The 27,075-nt window shown below is 37.3% G+C and overlaps 1 protein-coding gene across 1 annotated transcript in view; it reads left to right on the forward strand.

Annotated features, from left to right (window-relative positions):
• The window catches only part of TKT (transketolase), a 33,294-nt gene that overhangs the window by 3,523 nt on the left and 2,696 nt on the right, over positions 1-27,075 (forward strand). Inside the window, exons 2-12 of the mRNA XM_058172881.1 lie at positions 1,373-1,490; positions 2,124-2,237; positions 4,329-4,426; positions 12,517-12,708; positions 13,426-13,544; positions 15,641-15,834; positions 17,205-17,369; positions 19,587-19,743; positions 21,785-21,915; positions 24,009-24,092; positions 25,256-25,349. Of these exons, the coding sequence (XP_058028864.1) occupies positions 1,373-1,490; positions 2,124-2,237; positions 4,329-4,426; positions 12,517-12,708; positions 13,426-13,544; positions 15,641-15,834; positions 17,205-17,369; positions 19,587-19,743; positions 21,785-21,915; positions 24,009-24,092; positions 25,256-25,349 (1,466 nt within the window). The remainder of the gene's footprint in view (positions 1-1,372; positions 1,491-2,123; positions 2,238-4,328; positions 4,427-12,516; positions 12,709-13,425; positions 13,545-15,640; positions 15,835-17,204; positions 17,370-19,586; positions 19,744-21,784; positions 21,916-24,008; positions 24,093-25,255; positions 25,350-27,075) is intronic.

The raw sequence follows: 27,075 nt of genomic DNA on the forward strand, positions 1-27,075 counted from the left end.
TAATTGATTGATAACCTATTTTACAGAGTTATATTGATATCATTATATTATTTAAGATGAATTAAATTTTTGTAATGTTAAAATGCTAAAAATAAAACAAATTAAAATATATAATACAGTTATTCTATAAATAGGGTATTTTACCAAGGTAGTACAGAGTAACAGTTAAATTCACCAGCTTATCTGCAATTACACTGAATCATTACAGAAATGTATTGGCTTTTTATATGGAAAACAAATAAATCTGCAACCTGCAGTATATCTTTCCAGGCAAAATTTTTGGAGTGGTAGATTTTACCTGGAGCAAATAGTTCTGAAGGTAATGAGGATCCAAGCCATAAAAGGCTTCCTATTAAAAAAAATATCTAGTTCATGAATTGAACATAGAAGCCAACTGACAACTAATGCAGTTTTTGCAAAATTGGTGTTCCTCTGTATTTATTCTGTTTCTTCTCAGTCAGCATGTGGGCCACTGCATTTTTGTGTCAGCTGCAGTTTCCAAAATACCTTCAGGGGCTGCCCTATGTAAATTGAATTGAGGTATTCCAAGTGAAAGAGGATAAGGAAAGGCATTACTGTTGGCCAGTTCATGCAACGACTGGAGACATTTGTGGGGTTCACCTAAAACTATAAAAGTAGAGCAATAAATATGCGAATGGTAATATTGTTTAAAATGAAGATCAGTAGTGTGTAGAAACTGAGAGAACATATTCTTACTGGATGTATTTTTTGCAAACTTCTTTCTGCATGTTTTTCTTGGAAAGAAACTTGAAAATTAAAATTAAATAATACACACAAATACACACACACACACACACACACACACACACACACACTGTATATATACACCAGTAGTTAGGAATTGTTATGTTCTTGGTAAGAAGAGGACTACCCCAGTTAAAAAAATACAGAAAACAGGATTTATTTATTTTTTGATTTGATTTGATTTGATTTTTATCCTGTCTTTATTACTTTATAAGAAACTCAATGCAGTGAACAGAAAATATACTCCTTCCTCCTCCTATTTTCCCACCACAATAACCCTGTTTAACTAAACTAGGTTCAACTATTTATCAGGTAGACTTCATCAACTATTTATTAGGTAGACTTTATTAAAATCAGCAATTGCTGATTTTGATGGTACTAAAAAAAGAATGGCCCTACTGTCTCTCTTGTTAGTAAGGGTAATAATTAAATATCCATTTTAGCTAAAATAAGACAAGAATCTGCATTTACTTAAGATAGCGCCTTTACATACATGATGTGACATATTTTCCAGTAGATTAGAAAATGGGCATGCTGATGTTTCAATTATGGAATGTTACTTGACGAGAAATTGCTGTTGTAAAATTTCATGTATTTTGACTTCTAGCCACCCCACATCATGTTGCAGTGCTGCCGAAATTATGTCTGTGCTGTTTTTTCACACTATGAGATATAAACCACAGGATCCCAGGCATCCTAGCAATGACCGATTCATTCTCTCCAAGGTAAGAGCTAGAAGTTTTTAGGCAGTATTTCCCCATTTTTCTAAGTGAATGAATTTAGAATGAATGTTCAGTTTCTTAACATTAGTGGGGGAGAATAAATTCCACTGCAGAATTGTTATATAATGGTATAAAAATGTGTGTGTGGGGGGGGGGATTCTGTACTGACTTCTGGATTTTTGACAGCAAATTGTTATTGATCTGTAAGGACCTTGGTTTAAAATTAGCCATTGTTTAATTCAGTTCAGACAGATGGGGTAAACTGAGTGATTTTTACATTTCTTTGGCAATTCACTGTGGCTGAAAAAAATAGGATTAGCCTTAATCCTGTTGGAGAGAAATGGATAAGCGAATCAGAAAATTTCATGGATTTTATATTAAGAGTTATTTGGGATTCTGTATATATATATATAAAATAAATGTTATAACTGTTGTCTTCTCAGCTTCTTTAGAGTCGGCCATCTTTGCAGTTTGTAACTTTACTGTTAATTTCTTTTATTGCTCATTAACTCTAAGTAGGGGTTGGGGTACTTTGTATATTATTTTGCAGATTATTCTAATCATTAATGTTGTTTCATGGTTCTGTGTTCTTCCTAAGATGTTTTGTAAATCCTAGACTTTTGTTTTTTCTTGTAGGGTCATGCAGCACCAATCTTGTACGCTGCTTGGGCTGAAGCAGGCTTCCTTCAGGAGCCAGAATTGCTGAAACTGAGAAAAATTGATTCCATTTTAGAAGGACATCCTGTCCCCGTAAGTGTTTTAATCTGAAGTTTCAGTGACTCTTACAGTATGTTCAATTAATGTGTGGTGATTTTAGCCAAAAAAAATTAACTTACAAATGGAAAAATGGATTGAACAAATAAAGAAAATTAAGGAATTTTCAATGAATTTAAAGCAAGCAAAAAATTCTACTGCAAAACTTTGTTTTAATTGATTAATTAAGAAAAGGAAGTGCTTGTTATATAGAAACATATGTTAAAGTATATAGTGACAAGTTACATAATTGATGAAACAAATGACTCAATTTCTCAATGCATTAATTTCATAGTAATGTCAATAGGCAAATTATTGAATTGGTGCAATGCCAAATTTAGTCATTGTCAATCTCTATTAAGTTTTTACCACTGCATGTTTTGCAGTCCAGGTATGGATGTCCTATTGCCTGATTCCTGATGTTTTTATTCCCTCCCTATATTGTGATTGTCTATCTTGGATTCAAAAATCTAATTTGATCTTTGGGATACAAATAATCTTCGATTTACAATGGCAATTGGGGCAGAAATTTTCATTGCTAAGTGATGCAGTCGTAAAATGAAACCACATCACTTAGCAATGGCAGTAACTACAGTCCCAGTTGACAATTGAATCCCATAATCATTAGGTGAGGCAACTTCTTGCCAGCTTGTTACAACCAAAGTCAGCAGGGAAGCTGGCAGGAAGTTGAAAGTCCCAGGCTTGTAGACAGGTAAATGGCGGTGTGGGGGAGATGCGGCAAGGTGAGGGAGGGTGCAAAGTGGTTTGAACGAGGTATTGTGAGGGCCAGGAAGTGTGTGTGAGTGGCCAGTGTGGTGAGAGTGCAGAGGGTGTGCAGATGGAGGAGACTTATCTCAGTGATTTAGAATAGAATAGAATAGAATAGAACAGAGCGGAACAGAACAGAACAGAACAGAATAGAATAGATTTTGTTTATTGGCCAAGTGTGATTGGACACACAAGAAATTTGTCTTGGTGCATATGCTCTCAGTGTACATGAAAGAAAAGATATGTTAATAAAGAATCATAAGATACAACATTTAATGATAGTCATAGGATACAAATAAGCAATCAGGAAACAATATCAATATAAATCATAAGGATACAAGCAACAAAGTTACAGTCATAAGTGGAAGGAGATGGGTGATGGGAACGATGAGAAGATTAATAGTGCAGATTTAGTAAATAGTTTGACAGTGTTGAGGGAATTATTTGTTTAGCAGAGTGATGGCGTTAGGGAATACACTGTTCTTGTGTCTAGTTGTTCTGGTGTGCAGTGCTCTATAGCGTTGTTTTGCAACTAGCTTCCCCTTTGATTTTCTGGGGAAGCTGGCAAGGATGATTGTAAATGATGATCACATGATCACAGTGCACTGCAACTGATCATAAGTGCAAACAAAATGCCTAACACTCAGATCACAATCACAAGACCAAAGGGCTGCTGGGACAGTTAGACTTCCATGGACCGGCTGTAACCCTAATCTGTTCAGTGCTATCATATCTTTGAAAAGTCACTAAACGTATAGTTATAAGTTGAGGATTCCTGTGTCCATATAGAAGAACAAACACAAAGAGATGTGGCCCAACTTTATTTTGCTATACCCAGCATCGTCTGCAAAACAGCATTGTGAAATTGCAGTACAACCTCTGTCCCTTTTGAGCATGCATGCAAAGCTGCAGTACATACAGAAAAGAGTTTAAGCTTGTGTTGCTATTCCAACACTGCTGTTTTCATCAGTCTTAACTCCTCTGGTTGCTCCTGTCCCTCTCCCCAACTGATGTTAAAGGAAAAAAAAGTTGCTTGGCAAAATCATTACTACGTTGTCCCAGGAATACCTTATGAAAATAAAATGTTCCCTTCCTCTAATTCTTATTCTTGGCACAATCTTAATTCGTGACAGTATAGTAATATGACTGGTGCAACTGGCTTGTTTTTGTTATATTTATTAATAAATATATTGTGTTAATGTTGGCAGATCCTAGAAGTATAAATATTCTTTGGGTATTCATGGCAATGAAGGATTAGAGTCATAATTTTTCTAAATTGGAGGTTCTGTTTGTAGGATTGTTGCCTTCTTGTTTTTCTAGAAACAAGCTTTCACTGATGTGGCTACTGGATCACTTGGCCAAGGATTGGGTGCTGCCTGCGGTATGGCTTATACTGGGAAATACTTTGACAAAGCCAGGTAATTTTATTTCCAATTTGTCTAAATTGTATAAAATTGAATGAATGAAGTTCTACGTATGGTTGATAATGATGTTTCTTTTCAAAGTCTACTTTATCTTTTAGATTTATTTCTAAGATTGCAGATAATGGTAACATTCTATATAACAGAAATGTGAATGAGCCTTTTAGTTCTGTTTGCAGTTCCTTTTCAGTTCAATACAATACAAACATCAAAGTCATTTGTTATTTGAATTTGCAAACTATGATTAATATATACCAATTCTTCTTAACTTATATCTTGGAATAGCTTTGCTCTTAATTTGATTATAGAACACAGAAATGCTAAAGCCAGCATATTGTCTTCAGATTCAGTGATAGTTTTTCCTGTCTCCATCCAGATATGCTTTATTTAGGCACAGGCAGTTCGTAATCTTTAGTTTGCATGATGGGACTTTCATTCAAGAGATGTTAAGGAAATATGACAATGTAGAACAAAAGTGGGTGTAAAGAAATAACAGAGTTATTGTATTATGCAATCCTTGAATTGCTCAAGGGAAGGAATGTTTGGCAATAAATCATTACTGACATGAAGTTCTTCACATGTTATTCAAAAATAGATATCTAAAGTCATGTCTGCACTGGAAAATTAATACATTTTACAAAGGAAAAGATGTAATTTCAATCTGTACATTTAACTAGCTTGAAAGCATTTCTTTGAACAAAGATTGACTGCTCTTATATAATCTCACTGGTGATATTTTTATGCTTTTTTGCTTAACCTTCTTTGTTTGCTATTTCTAAACAGTGCTGAAAATAGCTAGCATTTGGTAAGACTTTAACTTAACTGAGCTTAGGTTGCAAATATTTTTTTAATTTCTGCTGCCATTTTAGTACATTCATGTTACACACACACACCTGTATATAATTTGTACAGTATTTATGATGTTTGGGCAGAATGACAAATCTTGGCAAAAGCAACATAATCTTCTAAAAATAATTGAAAAATATACATGCGCCCAAAACTGTAATTTGTAATTTGTTTTAATTCATGAAATACTAACACCGTGAGAAGATAATTTGAGGTTTCCAGCTATTTTACTTTCTATGCCTCCTGAAATTTTAACAGCTATGTGGTAGATTAAAATTGATAATGTCTTTCTCACAAGAGTGACAGGATTTTTGAATTTCAACCAATTTAGTGTGGTTTTGTCAGAAAAAGCTCAGTGTTCTTCCAACCAATACTTGAAATAGCAATATCCACATTAAGTAATGCCAAATTCACACAATCTGTCTAACCCCTGCTGTACCTACTAGTAGTTGATACAATATGTAAACTGTGCAGATCAGAGGGTACATGCTTTGCCACCATATTGAATAAAGAATTCCCTTTTAAGTTATTTATGAAGCAATATGTTTTCCCTACTTCTAAAAGTGAAATAAAACAATCAAATACAGTAGTGGCCAAAATTGTGGAAACCTTTTGGGAAAAATGTATTTTCTAAAACTAGCTAATAACACCACTTTTTTTTAGTAGTAGCATAATATTATATATCAATGGAAAGATAATTTAATCAAGAATGTAATGCAATAACTTTTATGAAGGATTTGCTATTAGAATAGCAGTTACAATATAAAGAAGAAAAGTGAAACATGTAGGGAAAAAAAGATATAAGAAATTATCACCATAGAAAAAAACAAGATGTACAAAAATTATCACATCAGTTAATACTAAGTTGGGTAACCTTTAGCATGAATTACGGCCATACAACATCTTCCCATGGAGTGAACCAAGTCTTTTAGTTCTGCAGCTGTTATACCGAGATTGAATGACTGCTTCTATTAACTGGGTTTTATTGCTGGGTCGCTTCTGACTAACAAGTTTCTTTAGTCAGCGCCATAGATTTTCAGTTGGGTTAAGGTCTGGGCTATTCCCAGGTCATTGCAGCAGTGGAATATGATTATCTTGAAACTCCAAAAAAAAAGTGGTGTTATTAGCCATCAAACCTCAAAAATACACTTTTCCCAAAAGGTTTCCACAATGTTGGCCACTATTGTAGGGGCTGTGGAGTAAGCCTTTTCCACACTATGGGCCAAAGTGCTCTCGGGCTGAGATGCTTCAGCATTGTTGTGGGAGTTTCTGTAGGGTCCATCAAAGCTACCAGCCTGATACTCCCTCCGGTGGTCTTTCAGGCTGGGCAGTTTGGCACATGCTGACCAAAGCTTTTCAGTCTGAAAAATACTTTGGCTAGCCTAAAATCCGCCTTCTTCCAAAGGGCTGACCCACGTGGTTTGAGGATAATGAATTGCCTTGTCAAGTTGAATCTTGTAACAGCTTTGATCAAGAGAATCCTGTTACATCCACAGCACAAAGTTCTTCATGAAAGTGAAGCTCAGTCACTCCAAACAGGCCTAATAATCTTTATTATTTTGTGATAAACGTGGGGAGAAAATAATGTATGCTTCGTTTGAACACTATCTCCAGATGATTCATGCTAAGTAAACAAAACCCTTTGCTGTGTTAAAAGACAAACCTGGAGGGAGGATTTCTTCCCAACCCAAAGTATTACAGGCTATTTACCTTCAAAGCTTTTGAAAAACATGTCCTTTTTCCTTTGAAGTCAGGCTGATAATTGCTTTATTGTATATGAATAACATTTATTAATACAACAGATGAATTAAGTACTGCAGCCTTACAACATTTTGCACACATTGTTGAACTTCAGAATCATCCTATACGGTACTTGTTATGTTAGGCAACAGAATAATCAATACATTATTATAATAAAATATGTATTATTATGTTTATAATAACCTAATAATATATTGTAGTCAATTGTATGGTTTCTATTCTCCAGATTCTATGCAGCTTGCAATTATAAAAAAGTTCTACCACTGCTAGCCACCTAACTGGACTATTCCATCCAATGATCCAGCAAAAAAAAACTCCAGTGCTCTTACAAACATTCTAATTTTTAACATGGTGGAAGCCAATATGAACTGGGAGAGGCAAGCTGTTCCAAAGTAGGTTAAGGTCTACGTAACCAGCCTCTGGTGGCCCAGCAGACTAAGTCTGTCTGTTATTAACACAGCTGCTTGCAATTACTGCAAGTTCAAGTCCCACCAGGCCAAGGTTGACTCAGCCTTCCATCCTTTATAAGGTAGGTAAAATGAGGACCCAGTTTGTTGGGGGCAATAAAGTTGGCTTTGTATATAATATATAAATGGATGAAGACTATTGCTTGATATAGTGTAAGCCGCCCTGAGTCTTCGGAGAAGGGCGGGATATAAATTCAAATAAAAATAAAAAATAAAAAAAGTAAGAGGAGTGCTACTTAGATGATTCTCTAAGGCTCCTACAGTGCTACCTCCTCTCTGCTATGTACTGGCTGGGCGGAATGTTTCTGGAGAAGATGGTTTCAGTAGGTTTTGTAAATACCAATTAGACTTGAAAGTCTACTTGCAACTAATAATGCATCCAAAGTATAGGTGTTACTCTAATAAACTGATTAGCAGCAATCAGTAGGTAGGCCAGCAACAGCATTTTGTGCCTGCTCTAGTTCCCAGGTCATCTTTAAGGACAGATACTTGGAAGAACGAATTGCAGAAGTCTAATTCTTCCAGATGACAAACACATGAATCACTGTTGTGATTATTTCCTAGTCCGGTGAGAGTTGAGTTGCAACTGGCAAGCCAGCCGAAATGGCTGAAGATTTTCCTGATCATGGCCTCCACCTGCTGCCTTAGCAGGAGCTGAGTAGAAACTCCAGATTGTGCATCTGCTTATTCAGGAAATGCAAAACCCCAATCACAACAACAGATGTAATCCAAGTTTCTCTGCAAAGATAATTTTAACTTCAACCTAAAGCTTTCATTGATTCTGCATCTAGAACCTGGACGGTGTCTGGGAAGCCAGAAAAGAGAATTGAAACCAAATTTCCTATAACTCTTCCATTGTAATGGCCACCTAATATTTCCTGTGGCTGTCACTACTGTAATCCTTCTCCTACTCTCTAGCCCCCTTCTCTCAACTTTCATCCCTGACATAGTTTCTAATGGCATTCCCCAAGTGGTCACTCTGATGTCTACTAAGAAGCTATGTGGACATCCTCTCACTATCTGTGGTCTCTACCTCCTCTTCCTTCTGACTGCTGGACTTCCTGCCCTGGATTCTCTCTAGGACAGGGGTGTCTAACTCGCGGCATCACCTTGTTGGCAGGTGATGTATCCCAACCTTTCTCCCCCTTCACTAATATGAGGGTGGGCGTGGCCAGCATGTGACACATCCGGCCTGCAAGCTGCAAGTTTGACATCCCTGCTCTAGGAGGCCCCTTTATCTTCCCTGCCTCTGATCCAAGTTGTGATCTTCCTTCATTCCTGATTTTTGGAATTGTACTCAAGCTGCCAGAGCTACTTACCATTTAATGATCTATTGAGAGGAATCTTGTGATATATTTTTTTCCTTTGCTTTTTAGAGACAAGAGCTCCCAGAAGACAGCAGTTTTAGCTGATAACCAAGAAGGGTGGTGCTTCATGCCACAGCCGAGAGGGATTTTCATTTGACTGACAATAAGAAGGAGGGAAAGATTAAACCATTCTTTCAATGGAAAGAATGCTCGTGGGAAGCTGTTACCTGTTAAAATCAAATCATTAGCATTGTATTTGTTTTGGAGGGAGGAGTGAAATTCAAAATTTCATTTCCTTGATATGTGGAAACATGTGGAGATGTACAAACACAATTTGCCATATTGAAATGAGGAAGTAAGCTGTACTTGTTCTGCATGGGAGAGCTGCAGTTTCTCAGCAGTTTTGCTGAGTCACAGTGATGGTGCTTTAAAAGACAGCCGAGCTTTTAGAATCATTGTTAGAACCTCTGGTTTCCTAAGATTTTATTCACTATTTGACCTTAATATATCATCACATTTCTTTAAATATCCATGGGTGTTATTTTAAATAATTGAGAAATAATTCATATTTCTGATTATTTCTTGATGGTCTTGCTTGATTTTTTTCACAAATGCTCAGGACTGTTGAACTGCAAGGGGAGAAAGAAAAGAAGGAAAAATATTAATGTTAGATACTCTAGGACAGGGGTCTCCAACCCTGGCAACTTTAAGACTTGTGGACTTCAACTCCCAGAGTTCCTCAGCCAGCAAAGCTCTGGGAGGAACTCTGGGAGTTGAAGTCCACAAGTCTTAAAGTTGCCAGGGTTGGAGACCCCTGCTCTAGGAGATCTTGAATTTAGTTCTCAATAATCCCTGGGCAGAACTGAATTCAAATAAATGACCTCATTAGGGATCTTTAATCTAACTGAGCATATGCTATATAAATGCAGTGCACTGTTTGCTCCCTTACTTAGTTTGGTTTGATTTATATCCTGCCTTTCATATTGCAATTCATGAAGAAAAGATCCTCCCATTTTCTCCTGCAACAACAACCCTGCAGAGTAAATTGGGCTGAGAGGAACTGGTCCAAAGTCATCAGTGTGCATCTGCAGCTTAGAGTAGACTACTGTTCTCCCCTTTCCTAGTTCAACGCCGATGTGCTGTCATAACCCTCAATATTGGGTATTTATTACATATTTATCCCACTTGTATTATTTTTATAAATAACTCAGGGCAGTGAATATACCTAATACTCCTTCCTCCCCCTATTTTCCCCTCAACAACAACCCTGTGAGGTAGATTGGGCTAAGAAGAGTGATTGGCTCAAAGTCACTCAGCTGTTTTTTATGCTTATTAGGCAGGACTAGAATTCACAGTCTCCTTTTTAACAACTATATCAAACTAGCTCTAAACATTGCATGTGCCTATATGCATTAGTATGAGAACACCTTCTGATTAATGGCATTTCCTGCTTCTCTCTTTCTATGATACAGGCACTTTCCCAAACTATTTTCTTATGACTCACCGAATGATATAATTGTTAGTTTTACATATTTAAACAAACTATGTGCAAGAATGTTTAAATAGATTTATGCTCAAAGGAACTTGCTTAAGGCTGACTTTGTCACAAGAGCAGATTTCCCCGAAGGAGAGCTACTAGTTCCTGCCTGTCAAACTCCAGATGGCCACCAGATTACAGGAAGAATTAAGTAGATTTTGCTTCCATCTAATGATTACAGTCCAGATTTAATAGCCCTGCCAAAAGGAGATGGAAAAAGTGGAATAAAGTTTACATAGTTTGTCTCAAATGGATTAAGTGCAAAAAAAAATTTCTATGCTATAAACCAGGGGTCCCCAACCTTTTGGACCTCAGGGACCACTAAATTCATAATTTTAAATCCCACGGACCACTTATATGATCTGCCCAATAACCGGCTGGGTGGGTGTGGTCATGTGACTGGGTGGGCAGGGTCAACTCAATGTCAAACTTACATCAAGGGGCGCCTTGCCACCCTCGCTATTCTCCCCTGCCCCCCTGGGCTCCTTAGGTTGATCTGGCTGAGAAGGAGGCTCAGCAGAAGCACCTCACTGAGGACTACGAGCATAAGCTTTCCAAGCAGAGGGAAGCCCTGTGGGAGTGCAAGCCAGGTACCGGCACCTGGAGGCTCAGTGGGCTGAGATGGTCAGCCAGTTCCAGGCCATGAGGCAGTCCCACTGGAATAAGGTCCTCAGGCTCTTCGCCACCAGCAGCACCTCCCTCCAGTCTTTTCCCAAAGCCCCATACCAGGAGGCTGAAGCAAACCCCAAGTCAGAATTTCCCCTCTGCCCCACACAAGAAGACCCCGAAGGGGGAGACTCTCTGCAGCAACACAAACGTTCATTGCATGTATCCGGCCCAGGGGCTGTATTTTGAGGACCCCTGATTTAGTGCAATATAAAAAATGCAAATACTTTTTCTGCGGACCACCAAAATTTTCTTGCAGACCACCAGTTGGTGACCCCTGCTATAAACTTTGGGTTTATGTTACAGATTTAAAACTAATTGTAAACTGGGTTAATTCCATAATGCCCTTGCTTGATAAGACCAGAGACCCAGACTAGTTTTTAAGTAATTAAACAAGTTTATTGCAAGCTTACATGCAGTCAGAGCACGTGTTCTTTTATTTAATATAATATAATATAACAGCAGAGTTGGAAGGGACCTTGGAGGCCTTCTAGTCCAACCTCCTGCCCAGGCAGGAAACCCTACACCATCTCAGTCAGATGGTTATCCAACATTTTCTTAAAAATTTCCAGTGTTGGAGCATTCACAACTTCTGCAGGCAAGTCGTTCCACGGATTAATTGTTCTAACTGTCAGGAAATTTCTCCTTAGTTCTAAGTTGCTTCTTTCTTTGATCAGTTTTCACCCATTGCTTCTTGTTCTACCCTCAGGTGCTCTGGAGAACAGCCCGACTCCCTCTTCTTTGTGGCAACCCCTGAGATATTGGAACACTGCTATCATGTCTCCCCTAGTCCTTCTTTTCATTAAACTAGGCATACCAAGTTCCTGCAACCATTCTTCATATGGTTTTAGCCTCCAGTCCCCTAATCATCTTCGTTGCTCTTCTCTGCACTCTTTCTAGAGTCTCAGCATCTTTTTTACATTGTGGCGACCAAAACTGGATGCAATATTCCAAGTGTGGCCTTACCAAGGCATTATAAAGTGGTATTAACACTTCACGTGATCTTGATTCTATCCCTAGAATCAACCCCTATTTGTAGCAGACAAGCACAATTTTGTGATTTAACCTTGCATTATAAAAGTAACTCTCATGCAAACCAGGGGTGAGGTGGGATATCAGGTGAGTCATTTCTGGATGACAGGTGATGGCAGCAAGAACTACGCAGGTCTTACCCCACAGGAGGAGAAGAATAACAGTAACAATATCACAGAGCTGGAAGGGATCTTGAAGGTCTTCTAGTCTAAGATCCTGCTCAAACAGGTGATCCTGTACCATTGCAGACAAGTGGCTGTCCAATCTCTTCTTATAAATCTCCAAGATGGAGACCCACAACTTCTAGAGACAAGCCGTTCTACTGACTAAATTTTTCTCACTGTCAGGAATCTCTTTTTAGTTCTAGGTTAAGACTTCTGGCCTTCTACCCTGATAGCTGAGCAATTCCATTCCCTCTTTCAGTAATTTAGGAGGCTAAATTCGTCATTCTGCCTTTTCTTTTATATACAGCTATCGAGTATATTGTATGCTTGGAGATGGAGAATTATCTGAAGGCTCAGTTTGGGAAGCAATGGCCTTTGCTGGATTCTACAAACTGGATAATTTGACTGCTATTCTTGATATTAACCGGTTGGGACAAAGTGATCCTGCTCCATTGCAGCATAATGTAGAAACCTACCAGAAACGTTGTGAATCCTTTGGGTACGTGGTCTTATAATACTTTAATGCACTGTATTTGTTTTAAATCTGTATTTGGGCTGATAATTAAATGCAGATTAATAAATAACAGAATTTGATCTTGGAAATAAAATGAAATAAATGCTGATAAAATTCTTATATATTTCATGGGTTATTAGTCTTTTTTGTTGAATCTGAAAGGTATGGTAAGGATGGTATTTTACCTGACTCTCAATTAATTGTTGATAGTCATGTCTTCCTGTTGCATATTATAATATTGGCACATTTAGAAAACAAAATTTATTTTGGTGTGCTGGGTTATGTGCACTCAGAGTAGCTCCTCTGTTCTTGCTTTGTTTTTTATCCTCTGGATATTTTATAAGTGAAGGAACTGAGAAAAAGATTGGCTTTTCCCTATGGCATGTACAATGACTTTGTTAGCTTTGTTTGTTGATTGTTATGAAACAAGACAAGACAACAAATCAACACCCTTCATCCATGAATGCCAAGGTAGTCTAAGGCCTTTGATATGTCTCAAATGATTCTTTGGAATTTGATTATTTTGAACAGCTGACAACAATCCCATCAAAGAGAAATCCTTATATATGTTTCCTATGCATAAATATGCATATTTATACCTTTATACTTCACAGACCATGTATATTGGTGTCATACTTCAAAGTATTTCTTTGGCTAGCTGGCATTATTTCTTGAAAGCTAATTGATTTGTTTGCCTTCTAGCTGGCACGCAATCATTGTGGATGGGCACAGTGTGGAGGAACTGTGCAAAGCTTTTGGTCAGACAAAACACCAGCCAACTGCAATTATTGCCAAGACCTTCAAAGGCAAAGGAATAACAGGTAATTCCAAGCCGCAGGCTCCTCAGAACAGCTGCAACCACTATTTAAGGATTACATTTTTGTTTGATTTAATAAGAAGTTAATTATAAGTAATTCCATAAATTCTTTGTGTTTAGAGCACTTTCTAAATCTTACGTTGTAATACTTAATGTTTTTTGTGGGTTACAATTTTCCCCATAGGGCAGATAAGGGTCTTAAGCAGTATATTTAGGTTCAAGATAAATGTGTGAGATTTCAATCAGGAATTTATATTTTTTTACTTAGTTTGTTTTAAATCAGTCCGAGTTGGTTCTCTCCAATGAAAAGGTTTCAATCAACCAACCAGTTTCCTTCTATAATTCCTACAAGTATTCTTAAACTACGAGGTTTTGCCTACAGTATATCTGTACAGGTAGACTTCACTTTATGGCCATTTGATTAACAATGCTTTGAATTAACGGTGACCTTCAAAAAAGTCAGTTGTGACTTAAATTTGAACTTATGGCCATCACCCCACCAGCATGGTCATGTGATTGTAATTGCTTGGCAGCCAGATTGCATTTACCACTGGTTGTAGTGACCTGCAGTAACATGATCACAATTTGTTACTTTTTTGCAGTTTCTGGAAAAAAAGTTGGTAAAAACTGCCATTGATTAAACTGAATTTGCACTTAGAATTGGGTGACTCAACTTACAACTATGGTGACTTGACTTACAACTGTAGTAACAATTCTCATCAAATTGGGTCTACTCACTGATTTGACTAATGACTGCAACAACTTAGAATGGAAATGTTGATCCCAGTTGTGATCATAAATCATGGACTAACTCTAGTAACCAAATTTGATTGATAATCTTATTATACAATTTTGAAACCAAATATTAATACTTATATGAATCATCTTTTATAATGGGTTATTTTAATGGAGCTAAAATGCCAGAGATTTTTGCTTTGGTTCTGGAGTTTTTTTATTCAAATCTTTATTGCAGCTGCATATTGTAAGGACAGTAAAAACGTATACGTCTCGCAAGGGCTGGTATTGGAATGTTTTAACTGAACACTTAACATTTTTGTTTTCCATTGAGCCTTAGCTGTAGTTGAACCATCAATGCCTTTTACTGTAGCTATCGTGCTACCAGCATGAAATCACCACAATGCTTGAATATCAACTTTTCTCACCCATTTCTAGTAGTAAGCAAAAGTAGAATAAGTATTTTAAGTGTTTTTGGACAATATTTTCACTAGAAATGCTAAAATATGCTACAAAATGGCAAGAATTTTACTCTTATTATACTATTTACTATTTATTTAAAAGTTTAATAAAATTATAATTTAGAATCAATCCAAGGATGAGGAAAAGAGACCAATTAACTAGTATATATTGACTTCCATATTTCCATGCACCAGGAGAATGATTGACTATATATATATCTCCTAGGGATTGCTTAACTTTCACAATTTGTACCATAAGAAAAGACAGAAAGCAAGTGAGAGACCATTGTTGGTGAGGGCTATCAACTCATATCTTACTTGTGAGCTTCCTTAATGAAACTGGTTGATCTTTTGGTGTTCTTCAATAATCTTAGTCCCTTAGGTCTTAGGCCCTTTCAAAAATAGCCACATAAAGCTTGAGATATTTGTCATTTTTCAGGAACAAATGTTGCCACTTTTTGAAAATGAGAAAAGAGTCTAGTATTTAGATCCTTTTACAGTGAGGACTCAGACTACCTGATGCTCTTTTCTGAAGCAAAGAAATGTTTCATGCTTGCACATGATTTTGATTGAAGAATTTGAAGAATCCTTGCCTGCCTATTCAGTTCCTTACTTACCAAATATCAAGATTGTCATTCATTCTGTTAAGATTACTGATACGCTGACTAAATTAATTACTATAGCCCACCCATGCTTATGGAGTCAAGACTTGCAAGAAATAAAAAGGATGGGATGAGCTGCAGAAACTCATTACATAAAGAATATACTTTGAGGTATAAGGAGAATAAGAAAATGTATTTGGGATTAGATAATGAATGATTTATCTGGCCGCAAAGCATTTCAATTACAAGAATGAAGTGGGTATGGCAGAAAATAGCTCAAAATATGTATAATAATTCTACAGGTGTTGAAGATAAGGAAAACTGGCATGGCAAACCTCTTCCAAAAGACATGGCTGAACAAATAATTGAGGAGATCATTGGCAAAATCCAGAACAAGAAAAAGCTCTCTCCAACGCTTCCGCAAGACGATGCACCAGCTGTTAATATTAAAAATGTCAAGATGCCGTCTCCACCAAACTACAAGATAGGAAATAAGGTACTATGATGTTTTCAAATATTATTAATAATAATAGACATTCAGGAGAGCAAAAAGGGCTTTCTTTTCCAATGACTGCTTGGTTTATGGAGGTAGATTATGAGAATAAATGGTTTTCATTCAGTAGTTTATAATCTTGTAAAATATGCTGGAGTGGTTTCAGAAGCCAATCCCCAGGAGTTGCCATTGTAATTGATTTTTTTAATAGTAGTATTACCTATCCAGAACAGTGAGAGTGACTGATGGGGCCAGGTAAGATTTTTTTTAAACAAAGATTTTTCCTTATAATTAAATTAAATTTTCCTCTTGTTAAATGGCCAGTCCAGAATTCAAGAGAAAGGCCCTTGCAAGATAACCCAAATGGAAACCTCATTTCAGAAATAATAAGTCGCAGTGTATGCTTAGGATAATTCATCAAAGTCTTCTCTGGGCAATAATTCTGTAAAACCTTCTGAAAAATGTTGGAATCATCCATGAATAAATTTAATGAGAACTTCATGCAAGGGGTTGCCTAAATACCATCCCAAATGTTAATCAAAGTGGAGACATGTAAAGATTGGAAAAACCATATCCTAATAAAATTCATATATTAGTTTGTCATTTTTGGAACTCAGGAGTCTTATTGTGGTTGATAAAATAATATGTGCCCTCCTTCACTTGTTAGTGTTGAGTTGAGGTCCCCAGGATGATGTGTGCAAGAGATCTCTGGCTCCTTACATTACATTACTCTGGCTCATAGACATTCTTTGAAAATCAGCATGAAGGTTGCTGCAATCCATTGCTTTGTTTGGAATTGTGTCAGCTGTCCACAAAAGAATGAAGGTTAGAAATAATAGAGAATCTCTGCAGGAGAGAGTTTAGTAGATGGGTGGCTGCAACACTGATATAAATTGGTACTTCATAATTGAGTGTGTCTCCTTTATTATATCAGTGACATGGATCAGCCACTTAAGGCCGATTAGTCCTGCCTCAATTTTTTATCAGTGCTTTCATGAAATAGTGTGCTGCCTAAAGCAGAATAACATGCCTCATTGAGCCATGGATCTAATTAGATGCATAGAAATAATTTTATGAAAATAATATCCAAAAGATATGAAATTTTCAAAAAAGGTTTTTGTAGGTATTGCCTAGATATGCCAAGATAAATTTGGGGTCATCAAATGCTAAATGTTTGAAAAGTTTGCTATGATTAGTGCCTCCGAAACCTGTCGTAGACCTTTCTATTTTGTAACATTAAAAAAAATTACTAGGAGATTTTTCTAAACTGCTCAGGGAAATAATGATTATTTGGATTTTTTTAATCGCTAAAATATTTTATTTCCAAGAATTATGGAATATTTTTAAATGTTGCATCTTGGTTCACTTCACAGTTCGCAACCCGCAAAGCTTATGGTGTGGCTCTTGCAAAACTAGGCCAAGCCTGTAACCGCGTGGTTGCTTTGGATGGAGACACCAAGAATTCTACTTTCTCTGAGCTGTTCAAAAAGGAACATCCCAGCCGTTTCATTGAGTGTTACATTGCTGAACAAAACATGGTATGTTCTTGTGCTGCATACAAATTGTGACATGTGCAAAATAAATTGATTTGTTAGTGCTGACCACCATCATTACTATATCCTTATCATGATATGGGGCGGGGCGGGTATTATATTGGGGTGTTTTTTATTGTTTTTAAGCCACCTAGGGCAGCCATATAAATTCAGTCGATAGATAGATAGATAGATAGATAGATAGATAGATAGATAGATAGATAGATAGATAGATAGATAGATAGATAGATAGAAATGATCTCCTTTCAGAAATATCTGAAATTGAGAGGTGCAGTATAGCAAAAAGTAATAAACTTGATTTAAAGTCCTACAAGATGGGGCACATATTTCCTAATACTACAATTCTCACATTCTCCTCTTCTGTTCTGTTCCCTCCCATCCTTTTTTTACAGCCTGTTTCCCTTCCCTCAAGCCTTGAATAATCTCTCACTTCTTTGCCAATACCCAGATTGCATGGACCTTGAGGTGGTTGTTGTTGTTCAGCAGCCACATTTATTTCAATCAAGCCTGAGCATCTTACAATCTTATGTAAACAAGATTAAAATAGGAAAAAACAGCTTTGGTTGTATACACAGGTTTCCCTTCTCCAAACTTTGACAATGCCTCATAGTGATGAGGAATAAAATGAAACATGGAAGGAAAAAGTCATAGCTAAGCTGGGCTCTGCAAGTTACAGCTGCTGAATAGGAACAGCTAAAAACAGCCTTTGAGCAGATATTTCAATTTAATTTAATTCAATCTAAACCCTCTTTTCCTCCAGAAGCTCAAGACAACGTATAGAGAATGCTCTCCTTCACTTTTTCCTCACAGCAACAATTCTGAGATATCAATCAGAGCAGGAACACCTCTTTTTTAGTCCAGAATAATGATATATTACTTTCTATTAATTCATTGTATAGGTCACTGAATATTGTGCTAAAGATTGATGAATTTCTCAAAGCCAAAAGATCCATCATTTCCTGCTGCTCCTCTGTGGCACACCAATTTTATTATTCAAAAGTGTTTGCAGTTAAATTGTTCCAATTACATTTACCATACTTATTTTTAAAATGTTAGGCTATCTTTAAGAGTCGGAATTATTCCCAAGTGGTTTAAGCAAAGTTTCAGTCTTTCTTAGGCCACAGAACCTGTTAGTTCCGACTTAGAAGCAAAGCACTGATGATAGAAAATTGGCAATAAAACAGAAAGTAAACTATTAATTATAAATGCAAAATTAGCATTTTCACCGTACTAGAATTGACTCTTAAATTTCATAATTACTTAGGAGGTTAACGCTTTCATCAAACAAATCATGCTCCCTGACAGGGATGTGATTGCTTTTCCTTGGGGAAAAAAGTTCATTATTTGGAGCAACTGATGCTCTTAGAAGTAGAATTTCTCAAAGCCAATTTATTTTATTTGGCCTATTTCTACACTAGTTTTTGGTTGCTGCATATAGAGAGAAAGTTCTCTCACAGAACTCAGTTTGAAAACTTCTGTTTATACCTCAGTGAAAATGTTTTTATTAGCAGAAAATCCAACCATAATATTAAATCCAGCTCTAATGTTGTTTCTATTCCTACATTCTTTTTTCTTCTTTCCCTTTCTTTTTATATTGAATTGCATAGTGGTTGTTAGTTCTTTCAATAAGGTACTTCAAAGGTATGATGAAATGAATCATAACAAACAAAAGTGTGTTTTACAATATTTTTTTCCAAAGCGCCCCCCCCTCCCCCCCCCCCGGTTGCAAGTGAAAACCCAGAATAGAATAGCAACTCCCATTTAAGGGAAGGTGTGACAATATTGATAAGTCTTTGATATTTTTTTTTAAAGTTGGAAGTGATGGGATCTGACAAAGAATCCGTAGGAATGGAATCACTATAGAAAAAGCTCTCTCTCTTTTGTATTAATTAGTTTAACAGTCGTGAAAAAGCAATATGAAATGGCTCTTCTTAATTTTAATCATAAAAATGTTTAATTGGTGCAGAAGGCATGGAGTCTCAGGATCAAGTGCCCACTCATCCATAAAGCACCTCATCCTGTGCCTCAGCCTAACCTAACTAATGGGCTTGCAGATTTCCCATAAGAATGAAATAGCTAAGGAGAAACAGCCTCCATGTTTGTTAAGGGAACAGCTGGACATCAACATAACTGTTTGAAGCATTTCTCAAAATATGTCAAATGCCAGGATAAATTTAGTTCTTTTTCTTCCCTACTTTGCAGGTGAGCGTTGCAGTTGGCTGTGCTTCCCGTGACAGAAACATTGTCTTTGCCAGCACCTTTGCCACATTTTTCACCAGGGCTTATGATCAGATACGTATGGCAGCCATTTCTGAGAGCAACATTAATCTTTGTGGATCTCACTGTGGTGTATCCATTGGTAAGTATCTTACTTCCCCCCACCCTCCAAACTGTTTGTAGTCCTTCAAGGCATTGAGAGTTATTGCACATTTATATATGTATTACTAAAAAGTGAATACACTTGAGGGCATCTTGGTAAACATGCCAAACCCAGTGTGGTGAAATCTGACACTGAGTTGCAGGAGGGAGGGACTTGAGTCCTTGGTATGCAAGAAGAGGCCCAGGAGGGATCTTCCCTAAACCTTCACAGGATATGTCTAATAGTTGTGTAGAGTGTGCTTTAGTCATGGTAATTGGGAGAAGCTGCCTTATATAAAAAAATGAATGCCCCAGTCAGTATGTTGCCAGCACCCCAAACAAGGCTCCATCTCCATTGTCCAAAGGCCAACACTGGTCAAAAGAAGGTTTGTGATTATAATTGTTATTCTTTTGTGGTGGATCCCAAGCAGAGTGTGTGTTGTAGAGTCCACTTCTACAGAACATCTACATCTAGCTCTGGCTTTTACATTAGCTGTCCTCAGTAACTATCTTCATGCTTGGTCCTTCCTTCCTTCCTTCCTCCTTCTCTCCCTCCCTCCCTCCCTCCTTCCTCTATTTTCCTTCCTTCCTTCCTTCTGTCCTTCCTTCCTTTTCTTCTTTCCCCCACTTAATTTAGGGACAATGCCCCCAAAGTAGCAGCTCCCTGAGTGCTTCCGCTCCTTCTGCTGCATATTAAGATTACCTATGTATCTGAAGGGCTTCTACTCTTTGGAAGAAAGACTTGCAGAATTGGTGGTTTGCTTCATACTTTGACTGAATTCCCACTTTTAAATGACATCTTTTAGACCAGCTTCCCCATAAGCCATCTATGTGTGAATTACGAACCGTATGCTGGAGTTTGTAATTGTACTGAAAAATGTTCCAGCTAGTGCTGGTACTGTTGCTTAGTTTCTGACAGTTTTACCATTGTTTTAATATGTGAGAGAGATTGGCTGTATCCAACAAAAGTGAAACAGCAAAGTGAGATTTTAAAAACACCTTTTTTCCTTTTATGCTGTTTAGATAATATCATTTTGTTGTATCTGACAAAGTCAGTCAACCAACCAGTTTTAGCCTCATCTCCAAATAATTTTGAATAGCACAGATCCTCCTTAAGCTTATGCAAAGTATTGAGTACTGTAATGGTTTCAACATTACCAACTACCGTAGTTATATTTTTTTCTGCACAGAAAACCATATTTATTTCAGAAATATAATCTCAAGCTTCAAAGCTAAGAAAAACCTCTGTCTTTGCCATTTTTAAACTCTGCAGATGCAGAAAAATTGTTGAGTTTTCTGCAATAGACGACTTTGACTTTCCATTTCACTGAACCATTCATTTTTCATATAAATTTTTACTGAATATAAAAGGGGAGACTTGTTTTAAACTCCTATGACACCTTAAAGAAGCAAGTAATGTTCCTAAGTAGTTTAATCAAGTGGAAACTGGAAAAATACATTGCCAAGATTTATTCTTAATTTCTTCAACAGCAACCAAATCATAGAGTAATTTTTGAAAATGGTTTTCCTGGAGGAAGTTGGCATATGAACAGACTGTGTCATCTCTTGCTATGTATATAACAGTACATTCCTGTTGATTTTAATTTTTGAGACCCACTTTTGATAAAATATAGGATATGTTAATTTTGCTTTGATTTTGATGTTCCCTATAAATGATCTCAGTGAGATGCTATGATAGATTTCTAAATTCTTCATTCCAATTATGTTTATTTTATTCTGTGCTTGTGTGCATGATGTTTACATACACACTACTTCTTATTTCCTTTTTCACCACTGTGCTTGCTTTATTACTGCTACCTTATCCTTGATTTTTCTTTTTAACCCAGGTTTTCTTTCTTTTTAGTTTACCTCTATCTTCTTTCTTTGCTATTTAGAGGGGTCCAAGTTTAACGACAAGATGGAAGGTGGTCCGTGAGTGTGTTATATTTATTTTGGATAATTTTGTTTGTTAGTTTTAAGAAGTACACAGAAAAGGCATTTGCTCAATTTTATGGTTACATCTTCAAACTTTCTCTTTCTAGGTGAAGATGGGCCTTCACAGATGGGACTGGAGGATCTGTCCCTGTTCCGAGCCATTCCTAATTCAACTGTATTTTATCCTAGTGATGCTGTGGCCACTGAAAAGGCGGTAGAATTGGCTGCAAATAGAAAGGTCAGGAACTCTTACTTTCTTTGCTGTAAGGAAGATGTGAGCAATCTTTTGTTAAATCTCATTCCCAGCCAGTATTGCCAAAACTGGGGAAGCTGGGAGTTGTAGTCAGCAACTTTTAGAGGGCCCTGGTTCCCCTACCCTTTCCAAAACCTTGCTTAAAATTCTGTAAGCAGTATTGAGTTTACATTTTAATTGGATTGAAAAGAAAGCTAACTTTGACAGAATATCAGCTGAACATCTTCTTGAAGGCTAAAAGAGTTCAACCGCCTAGGTGCCAATTACTGGGAAACATTTGTTACTATTGTTTTCATTTCACAAATTTGAGCCTGTGTACATTAACCACAGAGTAGAACAGAGTCATGTCCTTAGCAAGGATCTAATAAAAATTTATGCAGTTCCTCTGTATAAGCTTAACTTGATATTTCCTCCTCTTCCTCACCTTCTTTATAATGCACCCTTTGTTCCTTTGGAAGCAATCCATTTCCTCTTCTTGATTCATTGTAATTAATCTGGAAGTTTTCTGTTAAACAGAGAAATTACTTTATGATATGTCATGCTTAGCACAAGACAATTTTTTTTTTAATTTACATTTATATCCCGCCCTTCTCCGAAGACTCAGGGCGGCTTACAGTGTATAAGGCAATAGCCTCATTCTATTTTTTTTGTTTTTGTTTACATTTATACCCCGCCCTTCTCCGAAGACTCAGGGCGGCTTACAGTGTATAAGGCAATAGTCTCATTCTATTTGTATATTTTTACAAAGTCAACTTAATCTGGGTCCTCATTTTACCTACCTTATAAAGGATGGAAGGCTGAGTCAACCTTTGTATATTTACAAAGTCAACTTATTGCCCCCCCCCCAACAATCTGGGTCCTCATTTTACCTACCTTATAAAGGATGGAAGGCTGAGTCAACCTCGGGCCGGGCTTGAACCTGCAGTAATTGCAGGCTGCTGTGTTCTAATAACAGGCTTCTTACCAGCCTGAGCTATCACGGGCCTATCACGAAATTTAAAGTTTCTTCAAGAATTTAGGTGGTTCCATGTTTTGGCATCAAGAGCAACTGATCAATAGAAAAAGTCCTACTTATTTTAGTATGTAAAAAGAGAAGTTGGTGAAAGGATGGAGGAAGTAGGCAAAAAGTTTATTCTATCCAATCTGCTTAAGCTGAGATAGGATCCCCGGAGTGCAATTCTTGCGCTAATAAAGCTGTGGTCCATTGTGCTCATGCCATTAATGAAGTAAACAAAGCCTTTTATAAAGGATAGCTTAAAAACCTCAGGTTTCACATTTTTCATTTATATCTCCTCATTTGGGGGAAACTCTTTTAAGCAATTGCAGCAGTTTTTCTGCCATAGCAACAGTTAACCCCATCTTGATAATTTTTGTAAATTATGTAAGATCTCTTGAAGTGGTTGCCCAGATTTCCTTGAAGAATATTCTCAGGGTAATGAGTTTTTAGGTTTGAGATCAGTATGATAACCTTGGGGATCCTCTGAATTTAAATTCTCTATCTGTATTTGAAGAGCACAGGTAGTCCTCCACTTACAACAGGTCATTTAGTGACCGTTCAAAGTTGCAACAGCACTGGAAAAAGTGACCTGTGACTGTTTTTCACACTTACAGTCATTGCAGCATCCCCATGATAAAAATTCAGAATCTTGGCAGCTGTGTCATATTTATGACCATTGTAGTGTCACGTGATCTCCTTTTGTGACCTTCTGACAAGCAAAGTCAATGGGGAAGATTCCAGATTCACTTAACAATCATGTAGCTAACTGAACAACTGCAATGATTCACTTAACTACTGTAAAGTCGTAAAATGGGGCAAATTCACTTAACCAATGTGTCACTTAGCGACATAAATTTTGGGCTCAATTGTGATCATAAGTTGAAGACTTCCTGTAAATGAGTCTTTTCTGAAAATGAATTTTCCTATGGATTCAGATAAGAGTATTACAACTAAGAAGTAGACTTAATGAAAAATCATGAATGTATTCCCCATTTTAATTAGCTTGTATTTTTAATTTTGGGTTTAAATTTGTAGCTTGCAATTGGCTTTAAAGTTCACACTGTGTTCCTTTTAAAAACAGGGCATATGCTTCATAAGAACTAGTCGCCCAGAAAATGCTGTAATTTATGATAGTGGTGAAGACTTTCAAGTTGGACATGCCAAGGTGAGTGATTTCACAAGTCACCAAAATAAGTGAACTATAGGAACAGGGTGGATTTGATTTAAATCATTATTATCCAACTGGTTCAGAATGCGGTTGCACGGGTAATAGTGGGAGCAACTCGAGGCTCCCATGTAACACCTATCCTGCGCGAGCTGCACTGGCTTCCAGTGGTCTTCCGGGTGCAATTCAAGGTGTTGGTTATCACCTTTAAAGCGCTCCATGGCATAGGACCGGGTTATCTACGAGACCGCCTGCTGCTACCAATAGCCTCCCATCAACCCGTGCGCTCCCATAGAGGGGGTCTCCTCAGGGTGCCATCGGTCAAACAATGTAGACTGGCAACCCCCAGGGGGAGAGCCTTCTCTGTGGGGGCTCCTGCCCTCTGGAATGAACTGCCTCCGAGGATACGTCAACTTCCTCATCTCCGGACCTTTCGCCGCGAGCTAAAGACCTTTCTGTTCCATCGTGCAGGGCTGGCTTAATGAAGTTTTTTAGTGGGGTTTTAATATAGTTTTATTATAATTCTTTCAGCCTTTAATTTAATTAGTTTTTAAATGCTTTTTTAACTTTTTGATTTGTACTTTTTACCATGGCTGTAAACCGCCCTGAGTCCTTCGGGAGAAGGGCAGTATATAAATTAAATAAATAAATAAATAAACAAATTTAAATCACTAGTAAAAAGGCTTGATTTAAATCAACTTGATTTAAATCAACTTGATTTAAATTGTACTTTTTAAAGAGCAATTGTCACCTCTGTCCCACTGCGGCTCCTCCCCTGATCTGCTGTTGACTCACCAACCGTCCCAATATTGCAGAATATACAGCCTCATGCTATATAACTAAGCTCCATTTCATACTGAATAAACTAAGTTATCAATGTATCTTAAATAGAAAAATATTTTTATATAGATTTTTACTCCAAAAGTATTTTATTAAAATAAATTTGATAAAAATAAAAAAAATCTGATTTATTTTTTTTAAAAAATCTGATTTAAATTTTTTAAAAATCTGATTTTTATTTTTTTTTAAAAAAACATTGATTTTTATCCACCCTGTACAGGACTGTCATTATTGTGTCTTTCATTGCAGCACTAACCATCTCTGCAACAAATTACCTAAACATACAATATATCTAATTTCAGTTTGCATGTTGTTCTTGCCAGGTGGTGTTCAAGAGTAAGGACGACCAGGTTACTGTCATTGGGGCAGGAGTGACTCTGCATGAAGCAATAGCTGCAGCTGAACAACTTAAAAAAGGTGACTATAGAGAACTCTCTTGGAAAATTTTGAATTTTCAGGTATCATATAAAATGCAAAAAAACCCTAATAAGTTGAAATTTTAAGAAGGGCAAGAGATGATGGATAGACATAGAATACTTTTTAATAGGTGGTTATTCTAATAAGTGTTAGAAAAAAGAAGTAGAAAGTAGAAATTGGGAAAACAATATTATGTAAACTGAACTATAATAGAACATATGATTACTATCTTTACACAAATGTTAAAAGTTGAAAAAGTATGACTATGTATATTTAAATGGTAATATCACTATCAGAATCGTATGCAAAATGTATTGACCCAAATAAATACACGGTCCACTAAACACACACACATACACACACACATATGTATGTATATATGTGTGTATGTGTGTGTGTGTGTGTGTATGCATGTGTGTGTGTGTGTGTGTGTGTGTGTGTGTGTATATATGTATTCTGAGGTTTTCACGGGTGTTTGTATATAGGTCTTTGGTTGTTCTGGATCTGGATTCCAAACAAATAAGATTACCAAGCTAATCCAAAAAGAACCCCCCACTAAAATCCAAGACAGAGAACAAGAAAACGGCACAGCCCTCCTCCCATATATAAAAGGCACCACAGACAGAATCAGCAAGATCCTCCACAAACACAACATCAAGACAGCATTCTGCACAAACAGAAAAATATCCACCATCCTAAGAAACCCCAAAGACAAAATTGAGTTAGAAAATCAAGGAGTATATGAAATCCCATGCACCGCCTGCCCCACCACATACATTGGACAAACCAACAGAAGAATAAGTGCACGCATTGAAGAACACAAGAACTCATTCAAAAAAGAGGAACCAACTTCTTCCCTGGTCCAACACTTTAAAGTCACAGGACATGATATTGACTTTAAAAAGACCAGAACTATCGCCAAAACTGAACACTTTAACAACAGAATAATCAGAGAAGCCATTGAGATAGAAAACGCCCACACAGCATGAACAAACGAGATGACACCTCCGCCTACCAGCCATTTGGAAACCCGCCTTATTGACAAACGAGTCCCTAACACGAGGAATGACACCAGACCCACACTCACGAGGTCCACACAGGATGTCACCACCGCACATCCACCCAGAAAGCAGACCCAAACCCACACTGATCATGAAGCACGACCAAGGACCAGAAGCCAGACCGCAGCTGCAACATTAGCCATTTCAAACCCCTCCAATCCATACATGCAGCAGACTGACACCCACTATGAAGATGTAGCACGACCACAAAGCCAAACAACAGCTATGCAGCTCACCAGCTCAAATCCCCCTGCAACACAGACTAAACTGAGCACAACCAAGCCCCCACCAACACAGGACACACCCCCAGCCAATCAGAGCACAAAAAACCCACCATCCAATCAGAGCACAGCCAAGCTCCCACCCAATCAGTTCAAACCCCCACTAGCAGTTAAAAGGAAGAAACAGCTGCGATCACACATTGCTCCCAGAAGCACGAAGCTGAAGCCTGAAGATGACGAATGAGACTTCGTCGAAACGTCGCCAAGACACTTCCAATTTTATGCGGGAGAAAACCCGAATAACCAAAGACCTACACACACACACACACACACACACACACACACACACATATATATAAAACAACAATGAGTTATAAAATATAACTGCTATATGGACTGTAATGCAAGAGGATAGCAAGGAGTTAAACTTTTATGACTTTGCTC

This window comes from Ahaetulla prasina, chromosome 2, assembly GCF_028640845.1.
Source record: "Ahaetulla prasina isolate Xishuangbanna chromosome 2, ASM2864084v1, whole genome shotgun sequence".
NCBI classification, from domain to species: Eukaryota; Metazoa; Chordata; class Lepidosauria; order Squamata; family Colubridae; genus Ahaetulla; species Ahaetulla prasina.